Genomic DNA, 22,130 nt, shown 5'->3' with positions numbered 1-22,130 from the left:
AACGTTTATTGAGTGACTAAAGGGCAGCTGCTGCCATTTAGTGAGTAGTTATATGCCAGGGCTTCCCTGGTGGCTCAGATGGTAAAGCCTGCAATGCAGGAGACCGGGGTTCAATCCCTGGGTTGGGAAGATGCCCTGGAGAAGGATATGGCAACCCACTCCAGTACTCTTGCCTGGAAAATTCCATGGATGGAGGAGCCTGGCCATGGGGTTGCAAAGAGTCGGACACGACTGACTTCACTTTTCTTTCACTTTTATGTGCTAGGCACAGTGCCAAAGTTTACACTTACGTGTGGTCTTAAATTCTTACAATAAACTGCGACTTTTCCCAAACAAACTCTTGTCAAGACTTAGAGCCATTCACTGACCTGAGGAAGGCAACACTACTGGTAATTAAAAACCTGGAGTCTTTCCCCAAAATACCTACCACACAAAAGGACCTACCTAGCTGAGAACTCAGATGAGAAGTAGTGTTCTCAGAGCCACGCCTGCAGCCTCACAGGCATCATCAACATTCCATGCCCAGCTCTTTTAAATTGCTTCTTCCTCCAGGCAATTTTCTGACACCCTCTTCTATCTCCTCTGCCTCTGTAAGTCCAGCTCAAGTCTCACTTCCTCCAGGGAGCCTTCCAGTCCTAAGTGCTTGCTCCCCTCCTCCTACAGAACTCACTAACAGAATAATTATCCAAATAATAACAATAATGATTAACATTTATTAAGCACTTACTATGTGCCAGGCACTGCATGGGGTACCTGTCATTCTAATTTTCCCAATTCTATCAGAGAGGTCTAATTACTTCCCTTTTACTATGAGGGAAGCCAGCTGTGCTGCAGCCCGTGGGATCCCAAAGAGTAGGACACGACTCAATGGCTGAACAACAAAAACGAGGAACTGAAACACACAAAAAGACTAAGTAAGCGGTCCAGGGAAGAAGCGGGGGCAGAGGCAAGCCTAGAAGCCTGCTCTGTCTGGCTCCAGGGGCCAGGCCACAAGCTTGTGCACGGCTTGTACTTCAACCTGTGCGTCTGTTTTGCCAACGCAGTCTCACTGTGAACTCGCACTGATGGGCTCCTAAAATGTATGCTGTGTGACTAAAGGATGACAGATAAAGAGCACTTGTTGGAAAAGAATACACTTAAGAAAACACTACCTACGTTTCATTTGACATTTTAATTCCTACTGCAGAGTAGATTTTTAAGGAATTGCTAGTCTCAACAATCATCATTAAATCTTAATTATAATTTTACAAGAAAATAATAATGCATCCAAATTCTGAAAGATGACTTACCTTGAATTAACTAGTTAAGACAGATAAAACATTTTTTCCCGACATTCCCCTTTTATCCTCCTGGAATAAATTTGCCTTCAAGGATGGAACTGACTGGAATTACAAGACATTAGTCCCAGGCAGACTACCTCACACAGACTAAAGTGAGAGTCGCTCAGTCGTGTCCGACTCTTTGCGACCCCATAGACTATACAGTCCATGGAATTCTCCTGGCCAGAATACTGGAGTGGGTAGCCTTTCCCTTCTCCAGGGGATCTTCCCAATCCAGGGATCGAACCCAGGTCTCCTGCATTGCAGGCAGATTCTTTACCAGCTAAGCCACAAGGAAAACCCAAGGCCCTCAACAAATACTGAGTTGTACTAATGGGAGGTGTTTTATTTATCCTTTGGAGAAGCCGGGCTAAAATGATCTACCTCAGAACTAACTACATGAGAGGCCTGATTTCAGACTTGTGGCAACTAGCTAATTTCCTGACTCTTACTAGCCAATCATTTCTATACTGAAGGAAAACTGTCATTTCTGAAAAAGGAGGCAAGAGTTACATTACAGTTTTTGTTTTTGCTCAAGGTGTGAATTTCTCTCCTAAACTCAAAATGTGGCCTATCAGATTAATAAACATCTTCAAGTACTGATCTTTGAAAATACCTTAGTTGTATTTCATACTTTTAAGTAGTTAACAGGAAGTGAGAAGGAACCATTAATTAAACAATAAGGAAAACTCTACACCTAAACCCTATTTAAATGAATGTGTATCTGGTTGACCCTAAAAAACACATTTGAAGGTGGATCCAATTGAATAAAAAAACCTAGGAAATAATAATACCAAAATGGTTGAGAAAGCATTATAGAGATTTATACAATGACACAACTGAAAAAAGGTCATGTCAGCATCTGTCTACAGGATTATCTCCCTTCTCTGTAGAACCTTGATAATCATAATTGCAATACTATATCAGAAAATACTAACTGGGCATACAAATTAAAAGGAGGATAGAGAAAAGCTAATGAACTGAGGAATGGTATGATTAGGCCATAGAAAAAAAGTCAAGCAAATAAGAAATGGAACTGAATAAATGGAAACCAATCTTGGGCTAGGGAAAAAAAAGATATTCTTCAAATAACACAAAGATGGCTTATTCAGCATTACATATGGGTTCATTTCCAAGAAAATGGTAAAAGGGAAAAGAAAAAAAAGTACACCAAAAATTTTCATCACATTTAACTGCCTATCAAGGTAAACTGGTAAGTATCACAATTGAAAACATTAATGCTAAGTAAATAAAAACATTACTTTTTCAAATGCAGTGCATTAACTCCCAGGGGCAGGTGAATAGAATCCACTTTTTTTCTCACTAACCTCAGCAAAGCAGACAACCTGGATATTACAGAGGCAGAGGCAGACAATTTACATGGATAATCTGGGAGATGCTAACATACACAATTATAAGAAGATAAAGCAGACAGAAAACCCAGGCCTCAGGACAGAAATGAGTCTTTACTGCGAGAGCACTAAAAGCCATCTTTCTTTTTCTAAGTACTTATTTCTGTAAATATCAGCCTGAATTAGTACAGACTATAAATGATGTAATAAATTCTTATTCCCAATTATCTCAGTATGAAGCTGTCAAAAAAGTAAATGATTCTTGATATTTTAAGTTAAGGAATAATATAAAATGTAAATATCACTCTTTTTTATAAATTTTAATTGAATTCTAAAAGTAAGGTGCTGTAGCTGGTGTATAAGCAGGAAAAAAATTAAAAGTTGCCTTAGAGTCTAAGACTATCATCTCCCTCAAGATTAATACTGCTCTTCATTCATGAAAAACCCTGTCTTGCCTGATTTGATACAATCCTTTTCTCAAGAACCTGTAGCAGATCTAAAATGACTCTTAAACATTTCCCACACAGCACTTAAGAACTGTACAAAGTTTTCCATTACTGAGTTTTAAAGATCCATTTTATTTTTATCTGGTTATAAAAACTGTTCTAGTGCAAACTGTGTGTTTTCCCCCCTTAAAAGTTAGGTAGATTTGAATGTGCTATGTCACCCAAACACTGAACACAGAAAAAGAATGACATTTTTAAAACTAGCCAAGTAGCACGTCTAGCAAAACTGCACTTGCTGTGAACTTCACAGGGTGCATTTTTCGACTTGGGCAATTCTGCCAGCCTAAAGTAAAACAACCGAAGTAAAGCAACGCGACCCCTTCTCACTGAATCAGCAGGAAGACACGTTCTTACGAGTTACTTCTCTTCTAGCAGTGTTAGATTTGAGTGCTGTCTCCCTAAGCTGGTGTCTGAAATCCTCAAAGCGGGGTACAACTGCAGGAAAGACGAAGACCGTCCAGGAAAGGAAGAGAAGAAAGGAAACAGATGGTCCTGGTGCTGGGTGAGGGCTTGGAAAATGTCTAAAGCACACTCGATCAGACCTTCCCAATGCATTTCACACCGATCAAGGAGATCTAGCTGAGTTCGGCCGCCGGGCCTGCGCGAGCGAAAGCTGGCTAGATTATGAAACCGGGTCGGGTGGGCTGCCTCCCTGCCAGAGCCGCGCCCCCCGACAAGAGCACCCCGTCCTGCCCCCCTCGGCTCCAAACAAAACAAAACGAACCCAAATAGTGTTAGGCCGTTTCTTTTGTCTCGGTCAACGCTGGCCACTTTTTTGCGGAGAAGGTTAACGGTCAGGGAGTCCGGGGGAACGCCCCAAGACCCTGCCGCGTGCTCCCCGACTCCCCTGGTCCCATCGGAGCAATCGGATGACCCCCGATCCGGGCCGGGAGCGGTCGGTCCTCCCGGGGACTCGCGCCTGCCCTCCTAGAGCGAGAAAACGGGCTCCACGCCGGCCCGGAGCAGGAAGGAGAGCAGGGGGTCCGCGCAGAGCCAGGCCCGAGGCCCCCGGCGCCCCCGCAGCGCCCGGCCCGGGCCTCGCTCCTCCGCGGGGCCGGGGCCGCCGGGCTCTCTCTGCCCGGGGCCGGCGGTGGGGAACCTAGGCCGCCGCCATCCCCGGCCTGTCGTGCGCCCGCAGCCCCGCGGCCTTACCGCCTCCACGGCGTGCTGCAGGATGGAGGTGAACTTGGAGAACATCCTGTCCCGGGACTGCAGCAGCTTCTCCCGGGACGACCTGGAGAGCTCCTCGATCCGCCGCCGCCGCCCCTGCTGCGGCTGCCGGGGCCGCTCCAGAGTGAAGGCCGGTGCGGGGCGGGGAGGACGAGCAGAGGGCCGAGGCGGGCCCGGCCCGGCCGCGTCAGGTGTGCGCGGGCGGCGCGGCGGCTCCGGCGGGCGCGGTGGCGTGGCGGGCGGCGAGCAGGCCGTTCCGCGCGGACTCTGGGCCCCGCGACGCTCCGGCGGCGGCGGCTCCGGCTCCGGCTCCGGCTCCGGCTCCGGCTCGGACACCGTGGCAGCTCGGCTCGGGTTCCTTCCGCCCGCTCTGCCCGCCGCGGCCTGCAGGGGGCGCCGCGGCGGCCCGGGGAGGCGCCAGGCCAGGCCGACCCTGCGGCTGGGCGGCCGGACGCCGCGGGGGCGGGAGAGGCACCTAGAGGCCGCGGCCCGCCTGGGGCCCGGAGTCGAGCCTGGGCGCTGCCGCCTCCGTCTCCCGCCGACGCACTGTCATGCTTACGTTTAAAAAATACAGCCGTTCTCACTGCGACTTGTTTCTCCAGTGGAAGTAAATGCCAATTTTGTAGGAAAATGAAGCCATATATGTATGTGAAATTCAGAGGTTCGTCTTATAAGGACAGATTTGCAAGACCGCAAGAAAAACACAGTATTCCCAAGGCAAACAGGAACGGTGGGTTTAGGTGCTAAGAATAAGAACAAATCAAGGAAAGCAGATGAAATGGCTTTGCTAACCGTGAAACTTTATTATTATTCTTATTGTTGTTATTATTTATTTATTCAACATTAAAACAGGAAACCCCAGATTGACGAATGGTAAGATGGTTCAGTTATTTGGAACATTTGATGGAAAATGCATTCAGTATTGCATTTTCTATTCAGTTCATCAGTCGATTCTGGGAAACATCAGTGAGGGAAAAGAATTGAAAGGGATTCTAGGAAGTGCAAAGGACAGATAAGTGGAGCTACAATGTAAGCACTTGGATGCAGGCTTCTTTAAAATAGTATGCAACAGTTTATTCAGCAAACCTTGAAGAAACACGACTCGGGCTAGTAAAGTTTAGGTTGGGTTGATACAAATTATGAAAATGTTCATATCCTGGAGAACTTTGTTTTTGCTAGGATTAGCATTTTATCAAAAGGACCATTAAATTCTTGATGAGGGTGGAGTCAGTGTTGGACACCCCATGCTGAAAATATGTATTTGTAATTGAATTTGTTGAGCAGGGGAAAGGCAGAAAAGATAGCAGCAGTGCAGAATGGTGTTTAGGGCCAGTCTCTGGAACTGGGTAGCCTAGATTTATAATCTCAGTTCTGCCACTCACTGCAGCAAGTTGTTTAACCTCTCTGTGCTTTGGTTTACTCATCTGTAAAATTCCGGCTGCGGGGTAGGGGGTATAGGGGGTGGGGGATGGTGGTAATACCTACCTTCATGAAGTCGTATGAAAATTTTTTAATATATGTGAAGTAGTTTAACATACCCAGTCTGCAGTAAGCAATGCACGAACATTTGTTATTATTGTTGATGTTATTAGTAATAGTTCAGTTCAGTCACTCAGTCATGTCCGACTCTTTGCAACCCCGTGGACCGGAGCACACCAGGCCTCCCTGTCCATCGCCAACTCCCGGAGTTCACTCAAACTCATGTCCATAGAGTTGCTGATGCCATCCAACCATCTCATTCTCTGTCAACCCTTTCTCCTCCCGCCTTCAATCTTTCCAGCATCAGGGTCTTTTCAAATGAATCAGTTCTTCACATCAGGTGGCCAACATATTGGAGTTTCAGCTTCAACATCAGTCCTTCCAATGAATATTCAGGACTGATCTCCTTTAGAATGGACTGGTTGGATCTCCTTGCAGTCCAAGGGACTCTCAAGAGTCTTCTCCAACACCACAGTTCAAAAGCATCAATTCTTCGGCAATCAGCTTTCTTCACAGTCCAACTCTCACATCCATACATGACCACGGGAAAAACCATAGCCTTGACTGGACGGACCTTTGTTGGCAAAGTAATGTCTCTGCTTTTTAATATGCTGTCTAGTTTGGTCATAACTTTTCTTCCAAGGAGTAAGCGTCTTTTAATTTCACAGTTGCAGTCACCATCTGCAGTGATTTTGGAGCCCCCCCAAAAATAGTCTGTCACTGTTTCCACTATTTCCCCCATCTATTTGCCATAAAGTGATGGGACCAGATGCCATGATCTTAGTTTTCTGAATGTTGAGTTTTAAGCCAACTTTTTCACTCTTTTTCACTATTAATAATAGTAGTATTTAACAAGATAATAGGGCCAGAAATCAAGATTTAAGGAGACTTTTACTAGTCTTCTTTTCTCCCATTTTTGTTACCTCTGTCCTTGGATATCAGGTGAATTTGACCTTAATTCCCTGTGCAGTAGCCTCCAGAATGCTGGAGGAAAATTCTGTCATTCAATGAAAATCAAAACATGCTCCTTATCAAATTCTAGCTAATTGTGTCTTCTTCAACCACGAGTACATGCTGTTTATTATTATTATTATTACTCAACAGTTCAAGATGGTTAGTCATATTATTAACTATAATTGTTTCCCTTACCTAATTGTCATACATTTATATGGTATTTTGTATTTTCATAATACTTCACAACCACTAATTGTATGAAGAGGTCTATTTAAAGCAGGCCTACTTAGAGTTGTTTGTATTTGAAGATGCCTGTCTTTGTATACTTATTGTAAATACAATAAAATGTATGTTTTGCTCTAGAGTAATATCAGCATTTACGGTGATGATTCATCTATTCGATATGTAGGTTCCACAACATGCAAGTGGGATAGAACTGTAACTCAGCAGATACTCTTACTTATTCTTACCCTAGAATGACACGAACATTATCACACGCCTTTATTCGGGGCAGAATTGGGCCTACTCAACAGAATAGCTTATAATTTAAGAAAGCATAACAAAGGCTTCTCTGGGTCTCCAAAACACTTAGATATCAGTTCAGTTCAGTCGCTCAGTCGTGTCCGACTCTCCGCGACCCCATGAATCACAGCACGCCAGGCCTCCCTGTCCATCACCAACTCCCTGAGTTCACTCAAACTCATGTCCACAGAATCGGTGATACCATCCAGCCATCTAATTCTCGGTCGTCCCCTTCTCCTCCCGCCCCCAACCTTTCCCAGCATCAGAGTCTTTTCCAGTGAGTCAACTCGTCTCATGAGGTGGCCAAAGTATTGCAGTTTCAGCTTTAGCATCAGTCCTTCCAATGAACACCCAGGATCGATCTCCCTTAGAATGGACTGGTTGGATCTCCTCGCGGTACAAGGGACTCTGAAGAGTCTTCTCCAACACCACAGTTCAAAAGCATCGATTCTTCGGCGATCAGCTTTCTTCACAGTCCAACTCTCACATCCATACATGACCACGGGAAAGACCATAGCTTTGACTAGACGGACCGTTGTTGGCAAAGTAATGTCTCTGCTTTTTAATATATTATCAAGGTTGGTCATAACTTTCCTTCCAAGGAGTAAGCGTCTTTTAATTTCATGGCTGCAATCAGCATCTGCAGTGATTTTGGAGCCCAAAAAAATAAAGTCTGACACTATTTCCACTGTTTCCCCATCTATTTCCCATGAAGTGATAGGACCAGATGCCATGATCTTTGTTTTCTGAATGTTGAGCTTCAAGCCAACCTTTTCACTCTCCTCTTTCGCTTTCATTAAGAGGCTTTTAAGTTCCTCTTCACTTTCTGCCGTAAGGGTAGTGTCATCTGCATATCTGAGATTATTGATATTTCTCCCAGCAATCTTGATTCCAGCTTGTGCTTCTTCCAGCCCAGCGTTCCTCGTGATGTACTCTGCATATAAGTTAAATAAGCAAGGTGACAATATACAGCCTTGACGCACTCCTTTTCCTATTTGGAACCAGTCTGTTGTTCCATGTATAGTTCTGACTGTTGCTTCCTGACCTGCATACAGGTTTCTCAAGAGGCAGGTCAGGTGGTCTGGTATTCCCATCTCTTTAAGAATTTTCCACAGTTTATTGTGATCCACACAGTCAAAGGCTTTGGCATAGTCAATGAAGCAGAAATAGATGTTTTTCTGGAACTCTCTTGCTTTCTCCATGATCCAGCAGATGTTGGCAATTTGATCTCTGGTGCCTCTGCCTTTTATGGGTTCCTGAAATTATTCAATTAGAACTTTAGGGACTTCTCGGGTGATCTAGTGGTTAAGAATTCTGCCTTCCAAAAAAAGTTAGAACTCTTATTTCTTTATTCCTTTGACTTAAGGCAAATAAGAAATTTAGTCTCTGCTCAAATTAAAACACTTTGGGAATAGATAATACATTAAACTCTAATTCATTACACTTCCTCAGGGTGAATAAATTTGTTAAGTTCTTTTATGAATGAAGTTTAATCAGCAAGGACACACACAAAAAAATCTATAAAACTGAAACTCAATTGGAAAGGAGTTGAAGAAGAAACAGAGTTGGAGGACATCTTCCAAAATGTGGCAAATGTCTGGACATTCCATTCCCAAATGTCACTAAAATTACAGTCGAGGGATTTTTTTTTTTAAATACAAATCCAAATGGTACAAATACATTCCATTCCGTTCAGTCGTGTCGGACTCTTTGCGAAGGGTAGCCTACCAGGCTTCTCCGTCCATGGGATTCTCCTTCTCCGTCCATGGGATTCTCCAGGCAAGAATACTGGAGTGGGTTACCATTTCCTTCTCCAGGGGATCTTCCCGACCCAGGGATCGAACCTGGGTCTCCCTCATTGGAGGCTGACGCTTTAACCTCTGAGCCACCAGGGAAGCCCGTAAGAGACAGCAATAAAATTTCGAGAACTGGAAAGTGGCTGTAAAGACCATAAAAGATAAGACTGACATATGAAAGCTGAATCCCAAGGTGAAAAAACAAGAACCCAAGTGATGTGTTAATACATTCACAGAACCTCTCAATGGCTCAGGAAATGGTAACATTAAGTACCTCTGGAAATAGAGGTAAAAGTGGGTCTGAAAATAACAGGATGGCTTGACAAGTTTATTTAGAATTGGATAGATGCACCTCCACTCCACAAGACTGCCTGGCTGCCTCTTTCCCACCCTGAAACAGCAGGAGAGACTTCTTCCTAGAAAGGGAGGGGCTCCATACCGAGAAAAGAAAAGAAAAAGGAAGATAAAGTGAAAATAAACCTTGTGACCGTTGAGACACATGTCCCCGACCCTCATCCTCCTCTTGGCTCAAAATATAGTCATCAGGCTGATCCCTCCCGGTAGAAGATAGAAAGGTCCTTTCTGGAGAATCTGTTTCATCCAAGAGAACAGACCCAAAGATCCTGCAGAGGAAACCCAGACAACTTTACATTGCAGCCCCCAGTTGACGAGCTCTGTTCATATACTCAGAGCTTCAGTCAGATTCTTTGTGTACCTCTCTTAAATAGGAACACACAGTCTAGGATCACCAACAATCCTAGGAAAGCTTGCAATATTCAAGTTAGAGCCCAAAGGAAAACCAGGACCAAAAAGAAAACTTGGATGAAACGGAGTTGCTTACATTGAACAAACAGGGAAAGATGGGAAGAAAACTTCCATAAAACAACTATTTTAATATCCTTATTAATATTGCATGTATAAAATAAGAATGGTAGGCTATTTTTAAAAAGCAGCATTTAGGGAACAAAAAAGAGACATTTAGAAATCAAGTATAAGATAGAAATTTTTAAAAAGCAATATAAAAAGGATAGAAAATAATCTTGAAAAAAGTTTAACAAGCTTAGACTAGAGCAAAAGAAGAATGGAAAATAGCAGGGAAATTTGTTTTTTAAATTAGAAGGCTAGTCCAGTGGATCCAACATCTGAATAACGAGAGCATAGAGGGAGGAAATAATTGACTATATTAATAATTTGATATAATTTTATAGATTTGAAAGACATTTGTCTCTGGATTGAGAGGGTCCATTAAATACCAGAACAATGAATGGAAATAGACTCACTGTAGAGGACATTATTGTGAAATTTCAAAACAGTGGGTTCAAAGAAAGCTCCTACGAAACTTCCAATGAGAGATAAAAGAAAACAAGTTTGTGCAAATAATCAGAAATCTCAATGGCATGATACTTTTCAACAACAACATGGGATGTCAGAAGGCTTTGGGGTAATGCTTTCAAAATTCCCAGGTAAAACAACTTCAATCTAGAATTCCATACCAAGAAACTGTCAATCAAGAGTGAAGGTAAAATAAATCATTTCAGATGTGCAAGGTGTTGAAAATTTTCCTACCTTGCTGTCTTTCTCAGGAAGCTTCAGAAGATGTACTCCATCAGAACTCAGGGAGTAAACCAAAGGAACAAAACAAAAAAGAATCAGCTAACAAAAATCCACCATCAGAAGCAGTGACGGAAATGGCCAGGATGATAGTAAAGCAGAATCTCAGGATGACAACCATACATCAAGATGGGCTAACAACCAACTTCTGCAAACTGGAGCAAGTCAGAAGCGATTTTCTACAGAAACAGACCTGATAAAAAAGACAAACCAGTGCTAACCAAAGGGGGGATGGAAGGCGGAAGGGGGAAATTAGGAGTATGGGATTAAGAGGTACAAGCTACTATGTCTAAAATAAATAAGCAACAAAGATATATTGTACAGCATTGGGAATTATAGCTATTATCTTATAATAACTTTTAACAAAGTATAATCTGTAAAACTACTGAATTGCTATGCTGTACATGAGAAACTAATAAAATGTTGTAAATCAGCTATACTTCAATTTAAAAAAGCAAGAGATGTCCTCAAGCAGATGAAACTGGTGGATGGACTACTTATGTGTTTGAGCAGATTTATCAGTTAGGAGGAGAGTGATAATGAATTAGTAATAAATGCAAAGAAAACTAAGCAAGGGAGGTGGGGGAGAAGCTAGATCATCATTAACACCAAGAAAAATATTGTGTAGAAATGTGTAATCATAGTACACACACGGCTCAACTGTAAATAGTGCTTATATAACCATAATCATGTAAACACTGATCTAATTAAAAATTACAGTATTGCTGCTGTATTTAGGGAAGATGAAAGAATGTATGATGGGGTGGTGTGTGTGTGTGAGAAAGAAAGCTTAATCTCTATCATCAGTAGTCAGGAAACATTGGATATTGTTTAAAACAGAAATATCAAGAAGTAACACTATAAGCATGTTATTTAAAGAAAGGAAGTAAATAACAAAAGAGTCCATCCAAAGTGTTGAAAGAGGTTGCCTCTGCGAAGCAGGAAATTGGGAGTTTTGGAGGAAAGGCTGGGACTTTCATAACAAACCTTGTAAAACGTCTTGACTCAACTGTATGCTGGTGTAACTGATATGACCAAAGTTTGTTTGGCAAAGGAAGAAACTAAAGGCAGGAACACATTTTTTGGTGTGTGTGTGTGTGTTTTAAAGTTCAAACAAGAGATTATAAAAGTTAAATAACTGTGGGAAATAGGAAGGAGATGGTAGACTTGAAAGATGGGGCAAGATCCACCACATTTTGCAAGTGATTAACTACAAAGGGTGAGGAAGAAAAAGTAGTCAAAGATGTTGTTGACATTTCTAGCTCGGATGAAGTTAGGTGAAGATGCCATTCACTGAGATACAGAATGTGGAAATGTAGAAAGATAATGAGATTTTTTTTTTTAACATGTTAGCTTTGATTACACCTGTGTGAGGATGTTGAGTATAGGATGATAAATTTGGAGTAGGAGGTCAAGAGAGAAATTTGGGCTGGAAACAAAGATCTAAGCGTCATTTCTTAGAGATGGTAATTGAGATCCTAGAATAAGTTATCTTAATGAGGTAGTTTAGTGAGATAGTATATATATTTTAAAATTTTTATTTTTATGTATGTTTTTAACACCAAAAACATTTTGTACTGGGGTATAGCCAATTAACACCCACTCCAGGGGAGCCTGGTGGGCTGCCATCTATGGGGTTGTGCAGAATCGGACACGACTGAAGCGACTTAGCAGCAGTAGCAGCAAAGCGGATTAACAATGCTTTGGTAGTTTCAGGTGAACAGTAAAGGGACTCAGCCATACACATACATGCATCCATTCTCCCCCAAACCCTGCTCCTATCCAGGCTGGCACACAACACTGAGCAGAGTTCCATGTGCTATACAGTGAGTTTTTGTTGGTCATCCACTTTAAATATAGCAGTGTGAACCTGACCTTCCCAAAGTCCCTAACTATCCCTTCACCCCATGAGATAGTATATTAAGCATGCTAAGTAACTTCAGTAGTGTCCAACTCTGCGCAACCCTATGAACTGTAGCCCACCAGGCTCCTCTGTCCGTGGGATTCTCCAGGCAAGAATAGTGGAGTGGGTTGCCATGCCTTCCTCCAGGGGATCTTTCTGACCCAGGGATCAAACCCTGTCTCTTCCATCTACCTGGATCGGCAAGCGGGTTCTTTACCACGAGCACCACTGGGACTATATTAAACCAACGAACAAAGCCAGAATGGGTGTAAACTGGAGGACCCCCTGGATTTAAGGACTGAGCGATAGAAGAGGAATTCACTGCAAAGAGCAGTTAAAGGGATAGGAAAACACATGGTGAAGAAGTTCAGGATGAAATGAGTTTGAAAATTGGGTGGCTGGTTCAGGATAAAAGTGGCATAGGCAATACTGACTCCATCTCCTGAACTCAGCCCTCCAGCTGCCACAGAAACAAGAGAGAAGCTGGTGGATCTTAGACCCTTACATAAAAGCGGTGACAACTCCGTGGCAAGTATAGCAGATACTGCTGGTGTCCAGGGTCACGACCCTTTGGTCCTCTTCTGACTGCAGCTGCAGCTGATTGCAGATCTGTGCACGCTCAGACTCACCTCATGGGGGCAGCGGCTCACCTCAGGCCCATGCAGCCGTCTTCAGAACTGGTGCAGCGGAAATCTCTGTGTGGGAGAGACTGCAGTAGAGTTAGAACCCATTGGGATGATTGTCAGCCAGTGGGGGAGGGAATCTGGTGGATAAACACTCCAGTGTCCTATCTCTCGGGTAGGAAGCGATCCTCAGGAGGTCCTGGTGGGGTCAAGTACCCACTGACTACAGTGGCGACTTCAACAGCTCTCATACTTTTCCTTCTTCTTTTGTATTTTCCCCGCCTTCTCACTTCCTGGGACCTGAACTATTGATAAAGTTACTTACAGTCAAGTCTTTGTCTCGGGGTCTACTTTTGAGGAAAACCTCAAAAACTGTGCCTGGGAGTTAGAGTAGAGGAAGCCTGGAAGGGGAGGCCAAGTGCCAGAACTTGGGTCTAGACTAAGAGAGAGACCTTTACCCTGTAGGCTAGAGAATTATAATAAAGGAAGCCAGTTTGGGAAATGAGCAGTGCCCATTAGGTCCAGCTGCATGTGACCAAAATAAATAAATAAATAATAGTTACTTTTAAAGAAGTTTTTTTCTTTTTCAAGTAAAAAATGTTTGTCTGGTAGACGGTCAGAACTCTTAACTTTCTGCACTCCATCCAGTTCTGCCATACTCAAGATTGCTTTATGGTCTCATAGTTACTCGCTTTAGGGCAGTTACAGGAGGAAACAAAGAGAAAAAGGATTACCTCCTTCTTTTGGACAATTTTTTTCTTTAAAGTTCCACACTTCTTACTTTCTATTGGCTTACATAAACACACCTAGTTTTTGGGAAAGAAAGTTGGGAAATAAAAATCAGAGTATAACTTTCAAATTCAGCACAAAAGTTTTCTGAATCCAGTGAAATTCAGGAAAGAAGAAAAATATGTAAAAAAGAAGTATGGAAAATAGAAAACATAAAATAGGTCTATTAACTATAATTAATGTCAGTGGGCTAAACCCACGAACTGAAAGCCAGAAAATTATATGTGGGATTTTTAAATGTATCTACAATTTGACTCTTGCTTGGGTTTAAACTTCAATATGGCTTTGAATTTTGAGGATCCAATTATATGCAGATTTTTAAAAATATATAGGCATTACATTACTACATGGGGCTTCCCAGGTGACTCAGAGATAAAGAATCTGCCTGCAATGCAGGATAAGCAGGAGATGTGAGTTCAATCCCTGGAGAAGGAAATGGTAACCCAAACCCACTCCAGTATTCTTGCCTGGGAAATCTCATGGACAGAGAAGACTGGCAGCGTTCAGTACATGGGGTTGCAAAGAGTCTGACATGATGAGCAACTAACACTATTTTAAATAAAGTGCTAGGAAGTCTTCCCTATGGAGGTGCCATAAGGTCGAAGCAAGGGAGTTAGCTATGGAAATAGAGTGGTTCTGGCAGAGATAATGTCAAGTGCAAATATCTTCTTTTTTTTTTTTTTTCAAATATCTTCTTATATGAGAAAGAGTTTGGCATATCTGAGGAAGGCTGGGGTAGCTGGATTTGGTAGGTGTTTGAGGAGGAAAAACAATAGTTGAATATGTAATTAGGGAAGTAGCCAGCGATTAGATAACCGAGAGCAGTAATTCTCAATGCTGTCAAGTTCAAAAGGCCCCTTTTCTTAATGTGAAAATGGTAATGCAATTATTATAAACACAGAGAAGTCATATGTGGTCATCTTAAATGAATTTTCACTTAGTGAACCACCGGGGCAGTCAGTACTCAGATCAAGACAGAAAGATGAAGGCTTCCCTGGTGGTCCTGGGGTAAAAAATCCGCCTTGTAATGCAGGAGACACCGGTTTGATCCCCGGTCTGGTAGGATCCCACTTGTTGCAGGGCAACTAAGCCCATGCACCACGAAAAAGCCTGCATGCAGCAATGAAGACCCTGTGCAGCCAAAAAATAAATAAGTAAATAAATAAAAAATTTTTTTAATTTTTTTTTTTTTAAAAACCACTTCTTCAGAAGCTTCTAAATGCCCATCTGGTCACTAACGCTTGCATGAGCCACCACTATTCTGACTTTTAACATGATGGACCGGTTTTACCTCATTCTGAACTTCCATAGGTTTGGCTGAGAAGGAAGTGAGTCCAGTTGGATTTAGAAAGCTTATTCCTCACTTCCCACCAGAAACACAAAATTCATGCTTTCCATCAGCTCCCCTTGCCTCCTGAGTCCCCAGGGAGGCAATGTAGAGCAGGCCCAGGGAGACACCACACACACAAGTTCTGTCACAGCTGAGAAATGCTAAGTGTAGGAATCCCTCAGTCTTATAAGGGGACTAACCAACCTGCCCATCCTTCTTTCTGCAAAGAGATTCTATCTTTATTATCCTGGAATATAAGCAAATCTTTCCTAGGAGAGGGAACTTCTCTATCTTGGAATGCCTCCGGGGTTTTTCTATCTAGGCTCTCCTGGTCAATAAACAAATCTGCTCTCTGACTTAGAGAGAGAAATACCATGTAAATAACAAACATCCTTGAAAAGATAGTCCTGGGAATGTTGAAACTCCATGAAGAACTACCTACCATAAGAAATACCCAGTGAAGAATACCATGGGGAAGAGAACAGTCTCCACAAGACTGGATTTCTAGTCTCATACCATCTGCCTCAAGAGTAGTTTTCTTAAGAGGGCCTGAATGAAATTTTGCTTCATCCAGAATTAGAGACACACACTGGAAGGCAGATGCCAACATTTGACTTATGAGTCTTTATTATTCATGCTCTGAATTCCCGTATCTTTCAGAATCTGTGTCACCTCCAGGGCACCTTGAGATTTTCTCGGGAGTTGCCAGCCTGCTAGCCTCCATGATCTGTCAAGTGCTCTAGAAGTTTTTTTTTAATTTTAACAACAAAAAAATTTTGAAACAATCTCAAAAGTACAATAAAGGTTCAAGTACAGTTCCAGAAAAAATGAGGGTTTTTAAGTATGAGGTTAGGTTGCTGATATGATGCCCATCACTGCCAAATACTTTAGTGTGTATTTCCTACACACAGAACATTCTTCAACAGAACCACAATACAACGTATCCATTCCCTAGGGCTGTCATAACAGATGACCACAAACTGGAAGGCTTAAAGCAACAGAAATTTATTTTCTCACAGTCTGAGGATGGAAGTCTGAAATCAAGGTGTCAGCAGAGCTGTGCTTCCTCTGGAGGCTCCAAGGATCGTTTTACAGTTCCTCATGACTGAGTGACTTCACTTTCACTTTTTACTTTCACGCATTGGAGAAGGAAATGGCAACCCACTCCAGTGTTCTTGCCTGGAATCCCAGGGATGAGGGAGCCTGATGGACTGCCGTCTATGGGGTCGCACCGAGCTGGACACGACTGAAATGACTTAGCAGCAGCAGCAACATGGCTCCAGGAGTTCCTTGGTTTTATGGCTCAGTTCAGTCGCTCAGTTGTGTCCGACTCTTTGTGACCCCATGGACAGCAGCACACCAGGCCTCCCTGTCCATCACCAACTCCTGGAGTTATGGCTACATTACTCCAATTCCCGCATCCATCTTCACATGGAGTTCTTCTCTTTGTGTCTTCTCTTTTCTGTGTGTCTTATCTGAGGACACATAATTTAGGACCCATCCAGGTAATCAGGATGATCTTATCTTGAGATCCTTAACTTAATTACATTTGCAAAGACTCTTTTTTCAAATAAGTCACATTCACAGGATTCAGGCATTAGGACCTGTCTATACCTTTTGGGGAACCAAGCACCTTTCAACTCTCTACAATAACCAGAAATCTAGATATTGAAATTAACACATTACTGTCATCTAATCCACAGACTCCACTCCAAAGTTAACCAGATGTCTCAATCATGTCCTTCTTTAAAAAAAAAAATTAAAAATTTTTTAATTTTATATTGGAATATAGTTGATTAACAAGCTTTTTCTTTTTAGTTTCAGATGTACGGCAAAGTGATTCAGTTATGCATTTACATGTATCTATCTTTTTCAAATTCTTTCCCCATTTAGGTTATTACAGAACACTGGGCAGAGTTCTCTATGCTATACAGCGGGTCCCTGTTGGTTGTGTGTGTACGTGCTTAGCCACTCAGTCGTGTCTGACTCTTTGCAATCCCATGGACTGTAGCCCACCAGGCTCCTCTGTCCGCAGAATTTTCCAGGCAAGAATACTGGAGTGGGTTACCATTTCCTACTCCAGGAGTATCTTCCTAACCCAGGGATCGAACTCACGTCTCTTGCATCTTCTGCACTGACAGGCAGGTTCTTTATCACTGCGCCACCTGGGAAGCCAGCTAACCAACAAGTTGGCCTTGCTGATTATCTAGCAGTGTGCACATATCAGTTCCACAGTCTACCCCTTCTCCCCGCCATGAGCTTGTTTTCTAAGACTGTGAGACTATTTCTGTTTTGTAAGTAAGTTCCTTTGTATCATTTTTTTTTTCAATTCCACATATCGGTTCAGTTCAGTTCAGTCACTCAGTCTTGTCCGATTCCTTGTGACCCCATGGACTGCAGCACGCCAGGCTTCTCTGTCCATCACCAACTTCTGGAGCTTGCTCAAACTCATGTCAATTGAGTCAGTGATGCCATCCAACCACCTTATTCTCTCTTGTCCCCTTCTCCTCCCACCTTAAATTTTTCCCAGCATCAAGGTCTTTTCAAATGAGTCATCTCTTTGCATCAGGTGGCCAAAGTATTGGACTTTCAGCTTCAACATCAGTCCTTCCAATGAATATTAAGGACTGACTTCTTTTAGGATTGACTGGTTGGATCCCTTGGACTCTCAAGAGTCTTCTCCAACACCACAGTTCAAAAGCATCACTTCTTTGGCACTCAGCTTTCTTTATAGTCCAACTCTCACATCCACACATGACTACTGGAAAAACCATACCTTTGACTAGACGGACCTTTGTTCGTAAAGTAATGTCTCTGTTTTTTAATATACTGTCTACGTTGGTTATAGTTTTTCTTCCAAGGAACAAGCACCTTTTAATTTCATGGCTGTAATCACCAACTGCAGTGATTTTGGAGCCCAAGAAAATAAAGTCTCTTACTATTTCCATTGTTTCTCCATCTATTTGCCATGGAGTGATGGGATTGAATGTCATAATCTCAGTTTTTTGAATATTGAGTTTTAAGCCAGCTTTTTTTACTTTCATCAAGAGGCTCTTTAGTTCTTCTTCACTTTCTGCCATAAGGGTGGTGTTATCTGCATATCTGAGGTTATTGATATTTCTCCTGGCAATCTTGATTCCAGCTTGTGCTTCATCCAGCCCAGCATTTCACATGATGTACTCTGCATGTGAGTTAAATAAGCAGGGTGACAATATACAGCCTTGATGTATCCTTTCCCAATTTGGAACCAAATTAATTCCACATTTAAGGGACATCATATGATATTTGTCTTCCTCTGTCTGACTGTCCTTCATAGTAAAACAATCCTATTCAGAATCATATGGTATATTGAGTTGCCTCTTTATCCTCCTTCAGTTTGGAAGAGTTCCTTCGTCTTTCATTGTCTTTCTGACCTGACAGTTTTGAAGATTCAGGCCCTTAACTTGAGTTTCTGATGTTTGTTCCTGATTGTGTTCAGGTATGCTTTTTGGAAGGAATAGCACAGAGAGACATTTTCTTCCTATACGTCCCATTAGGTGACACATATTTTCAATTTGTTCCATTACCAAACAGTGTCACTTTGATCTTTTGGTTAAGGTGGTGATGCCAAACTTTACTGTTAAATTAGTCTTCTCATGTTTGTAAAGATCTTATTCTTCATCAAACTTTTTATTTAATTGTATCACTATGAACTCACCTTTGCATGAAATTTTCTCTTGGTATCTCTAATTTTCTTGACGAGATCTCTAGTCTTTCCCATTCTATTGTTTTCCTCTGTTTCTTTGCATTGATCACTGAGAAAGGCTTTCTTATCTCTCCTTGTTATTCTTTGGAACTCTGCATTCAGATGCTTATATCTTTCCTTTTCTCCTTTGCTCTTCGTTTCACTTCTTTTCACAGCTATTTGTAAGGCCTCCTCAGACAGCCATTTTTCTTTTATTCATTTCTTTTTCTTGGGGATAGTCCTGATCCTTGTCTCCTGTACAATGTCACGAACCTCTGTCCATAGTTCATCAGGCACTCTGTCTATCAGATCTAGTCCCTTAAATCTATTTCTCACTTCCATTGTATAATCATAAGGGATTTGATCTAGGTCATACCTAAATGGTTTAGAGGTTTTCCCCACTTTCTTCAACTTAAGTCTGAATTTGGCAATAAGGAGTTCATGATCTGAGCCACAGTCCGCTCCCGGTCTTATTTTTGCTGACTGTATAGAGCTTCTCCATCTTTGGCTGCAAAGAATATAATTAGTCTGATTTCAGTATTGGTCATCTGGTGATGTCCATGTGTAGTCTTCTCTTGTGTTGTTGGAAGAGGGTGTTTGCTATGACCAGTGCGATCTCTCGGCAAAACTCTATTAGCTTTTGCCCTGCTTCATTCCGTGCTCCAAGGCCAAATTTGCCTGTTACTCCAGGTGTTTCTTGACTTCCTACTTTTGCATTCCAGTCCCCTATAATGAAAAGGACATCTTTTTTGGGTGTTAGTTCTAGAAGGTCTTGTAGGTCTTCATAGAACCGTTCAACTTCGACTTCTTCAGCATTACTGGTCGGGGTGTAGACTTGGATTACTGTGATATTAAATGGTTTGCCTTGGAAACAAACAGAGATCATTCTGTCGTTTTTGAGATTGCATCCAAGTACTGCCTTTCGGACTCTTTTGTTGACTATGATGGCTACTCTATTTCTTCTAAGGGATTCCTGCCCACAGTAGTAGATATAATGGTCATCTGAGTTAAATTCACCCATTCCAGTCCATTTTAGTTTGATGAATGTTGATGTTCCCTCTTGCCATCTCCTGTTTGACCACTTCCAGTTTGCCTTGATTCATCGACCTAACATTCCAGGTTCCTATGCAACATTGCCCTTACAGCATCGGACCTCGCTTCCGTCACAACTGGGTGTTGTTTTTGCTTTGGCTCCATCCCTTCATTCTTTCTGGAGTTATTTTTCCACTGATCTCCAGTAGCATACTGGGCACCTTCCAATCTGGGGAGTTCATCTATCAGTGTCCTACCTTTTTGCCTTTTCATACTGAAGTGGCTTGCCATTCCCTTCTCCAGTAGACCACATTCTGTCAGACCTCTCCACCAAGACCCGTCCGTCTTGGGTGGCCCCACACGGCATGGCCTAGTTTCATCGAGTTAGACAAGGCTGTGGTCCATGTGATCAGATTGGCTAGTTTTCTGTGATTGTGGTTTCAGTCTGTCTGCCCTCTGATGCCCTCTCTCAGTGCCTACCTTCTTACTTGGGTTTCTCATACCTTGGACATGGGGTATCTCTTCACTGCTGCTCCAGCAAAGCGCAGCCGCTGCTCCTTACCTTGGACGTGGGGTATCTCTTCACTGCTGCTCCAGCAGCTCCTCTTGCCCACTGTTCCTGAACTTGGACGTGGGGTAGCTTCTCTCTGCCACCCGCCACTCCTGCACTGCTTGTGCCCATTTGAATGCAGAATTCCAAAGAATAGCAAGGAGAGATAGGAAAGCCTTTCTCAGTGATCAATGTAAAGAAATAGAGGAAAACAATAGAATGGGAAAGACTAGAGATCTCTTCAAGAAAATTAGAGATACCAAGGGAAAATTTCATGCAAAGGTGGGCTCAATAAAGGATGGAAATGGTATGGACCTGACAGAATCCGAAGATATTAAGAAGAGTTGGCAAGAATACACAGAAGAACTGTACAAAAAAGATCTTCAAGACCCAGTTAATCATGATGGTGTGATCATTCATCTAGAGCCAGACATCCTGGAATGTGAACTCAAGTGGGTCTTAGGAAGTATCACTATGAACAAAGCTAGTGGAGGTGATAGAATTCCAGTTGAACTATTTCAAATCCTAAAAGATGAGGCTGTGAAAGTGCTGCACTCCATATGCCAGCAAATTTGGAAAACTCAGCAGTGGCCACAGGACTGGAAAAGGTCAGTTTTCATTCTAACCCCAAAGAAAGGAAACCCAAAGAGTGCTCAAACTATCGCACAATTGCACTCATCTCACACGCTAGTAAAGCAATGCTCAAAATTCTCCAAGCCAGGCTTCAGCAATATGTGAACCGAGAACTTCCAGATGTTCAAGCTGGTTTTAGAAAAGGCAGAGGAACCAGCGATCAAATTGCCAACATCTGCTGGATCATGGAGAAAGCAAGAGAGTTCCAGAAAAACATCTATTTCTGCTTCATTGACTATGCCAAAGCCTTTGACTGTGTGGATCACAATAAACTGGAAAATTCTGAAAGAGAAGGGCATACCAGACCACCTGACCTGCTCCTGAGAAACCTGTATGCAGGTCAGGAAGCAACAGTTAGAACTGGACATGGAACAACAGACTGGATCCAAATAAGAAAAGGAGTATGTCAAGGTTGTATATGGTCACCCTGCTTATTTAACTTCTATGCAGAGTACATTATGAGAAACGCTGGGCTGGATGAAGCACAAGCTGGAATAAAAATTGCCAGGAGAAATATCAATAACCTCAGATATGCAGATGACACCACCCTTATGGAAGAAAATGAAGAAGAACTAAAGAGCTTCTTGATGAAAGTGAAAGAGGAGAGTTAAAAAGTTGGCTTAAAGCCTAACATTCAGAAAACTAAGATCATGGCATCTGGTCCCATCACTTCATGGCAAATAGATGGGGAAGCTGTGGAAACAGTGGCTGACTCTATTGGGGGGGTGGGGCTCCAAAATCACTGCAGATGGTGACTGCAGCCATGAAATTAAAAGACACTTACTCCTTGGAAGGAAAGTTATGACCAACTTAGACAGCATATTAAAAAGCAGAGAC

General features: G+C 42.4%; 1 protein-coding gene across 2 annotated transcripts in view; it reads right to left on the bottom strand.

Annotated features, from left to right (window-relative positions):
• The window catches only part of FHIP2A (FHF complex subunit HOOK interacting protein 2A), a 40,892-nt gene extending 35,987 nt beyond the window's left edge, over positions 1 to 4,905 (bottom strand). Inside the window, exon 1 of one of the 2 annotated variants that reach the window (XM_055424576.2) lies at positions 4,330 to 4,905. In XM_055424576.2, the coding sequence (XP_055280551.1) occupies positions 4,330 to 4,374 (45 nt within the window). In that variant the 5' untranslated portion in view covers positions 4,375 to 4,905. Of the gene's footprint in view, positions 1 to 444; positions 4,205 to 4,329 lie in introns of those variants that run through there. The other variant, XM_055424577.2, reaches the window with a different exon arrangement.
• Between the last annotated feature and the right edge of the window lie 17,225 nt (positions 4,906 to 22,130).

Source organism: Moschus berezovskii, chromosome 12 (assembly GCF_049115385.1).
Source record: "Moschus berezovskii isolate FMDL1 chromosome 12, NW_MosBer_1.0, whole genome shotgun sequence".
Lineage (NCBI taxonomy): Eukaryota > Metazoa > Chordata > Mammalia > Artiodactyla > Moschidae > Moschus > Moschus berezovskii.
The sequence above is the reverse complement of the archived record's forward strand: the minus strand, read 5'-3'. Positions and strand labels throughout refer to the sequence as shown.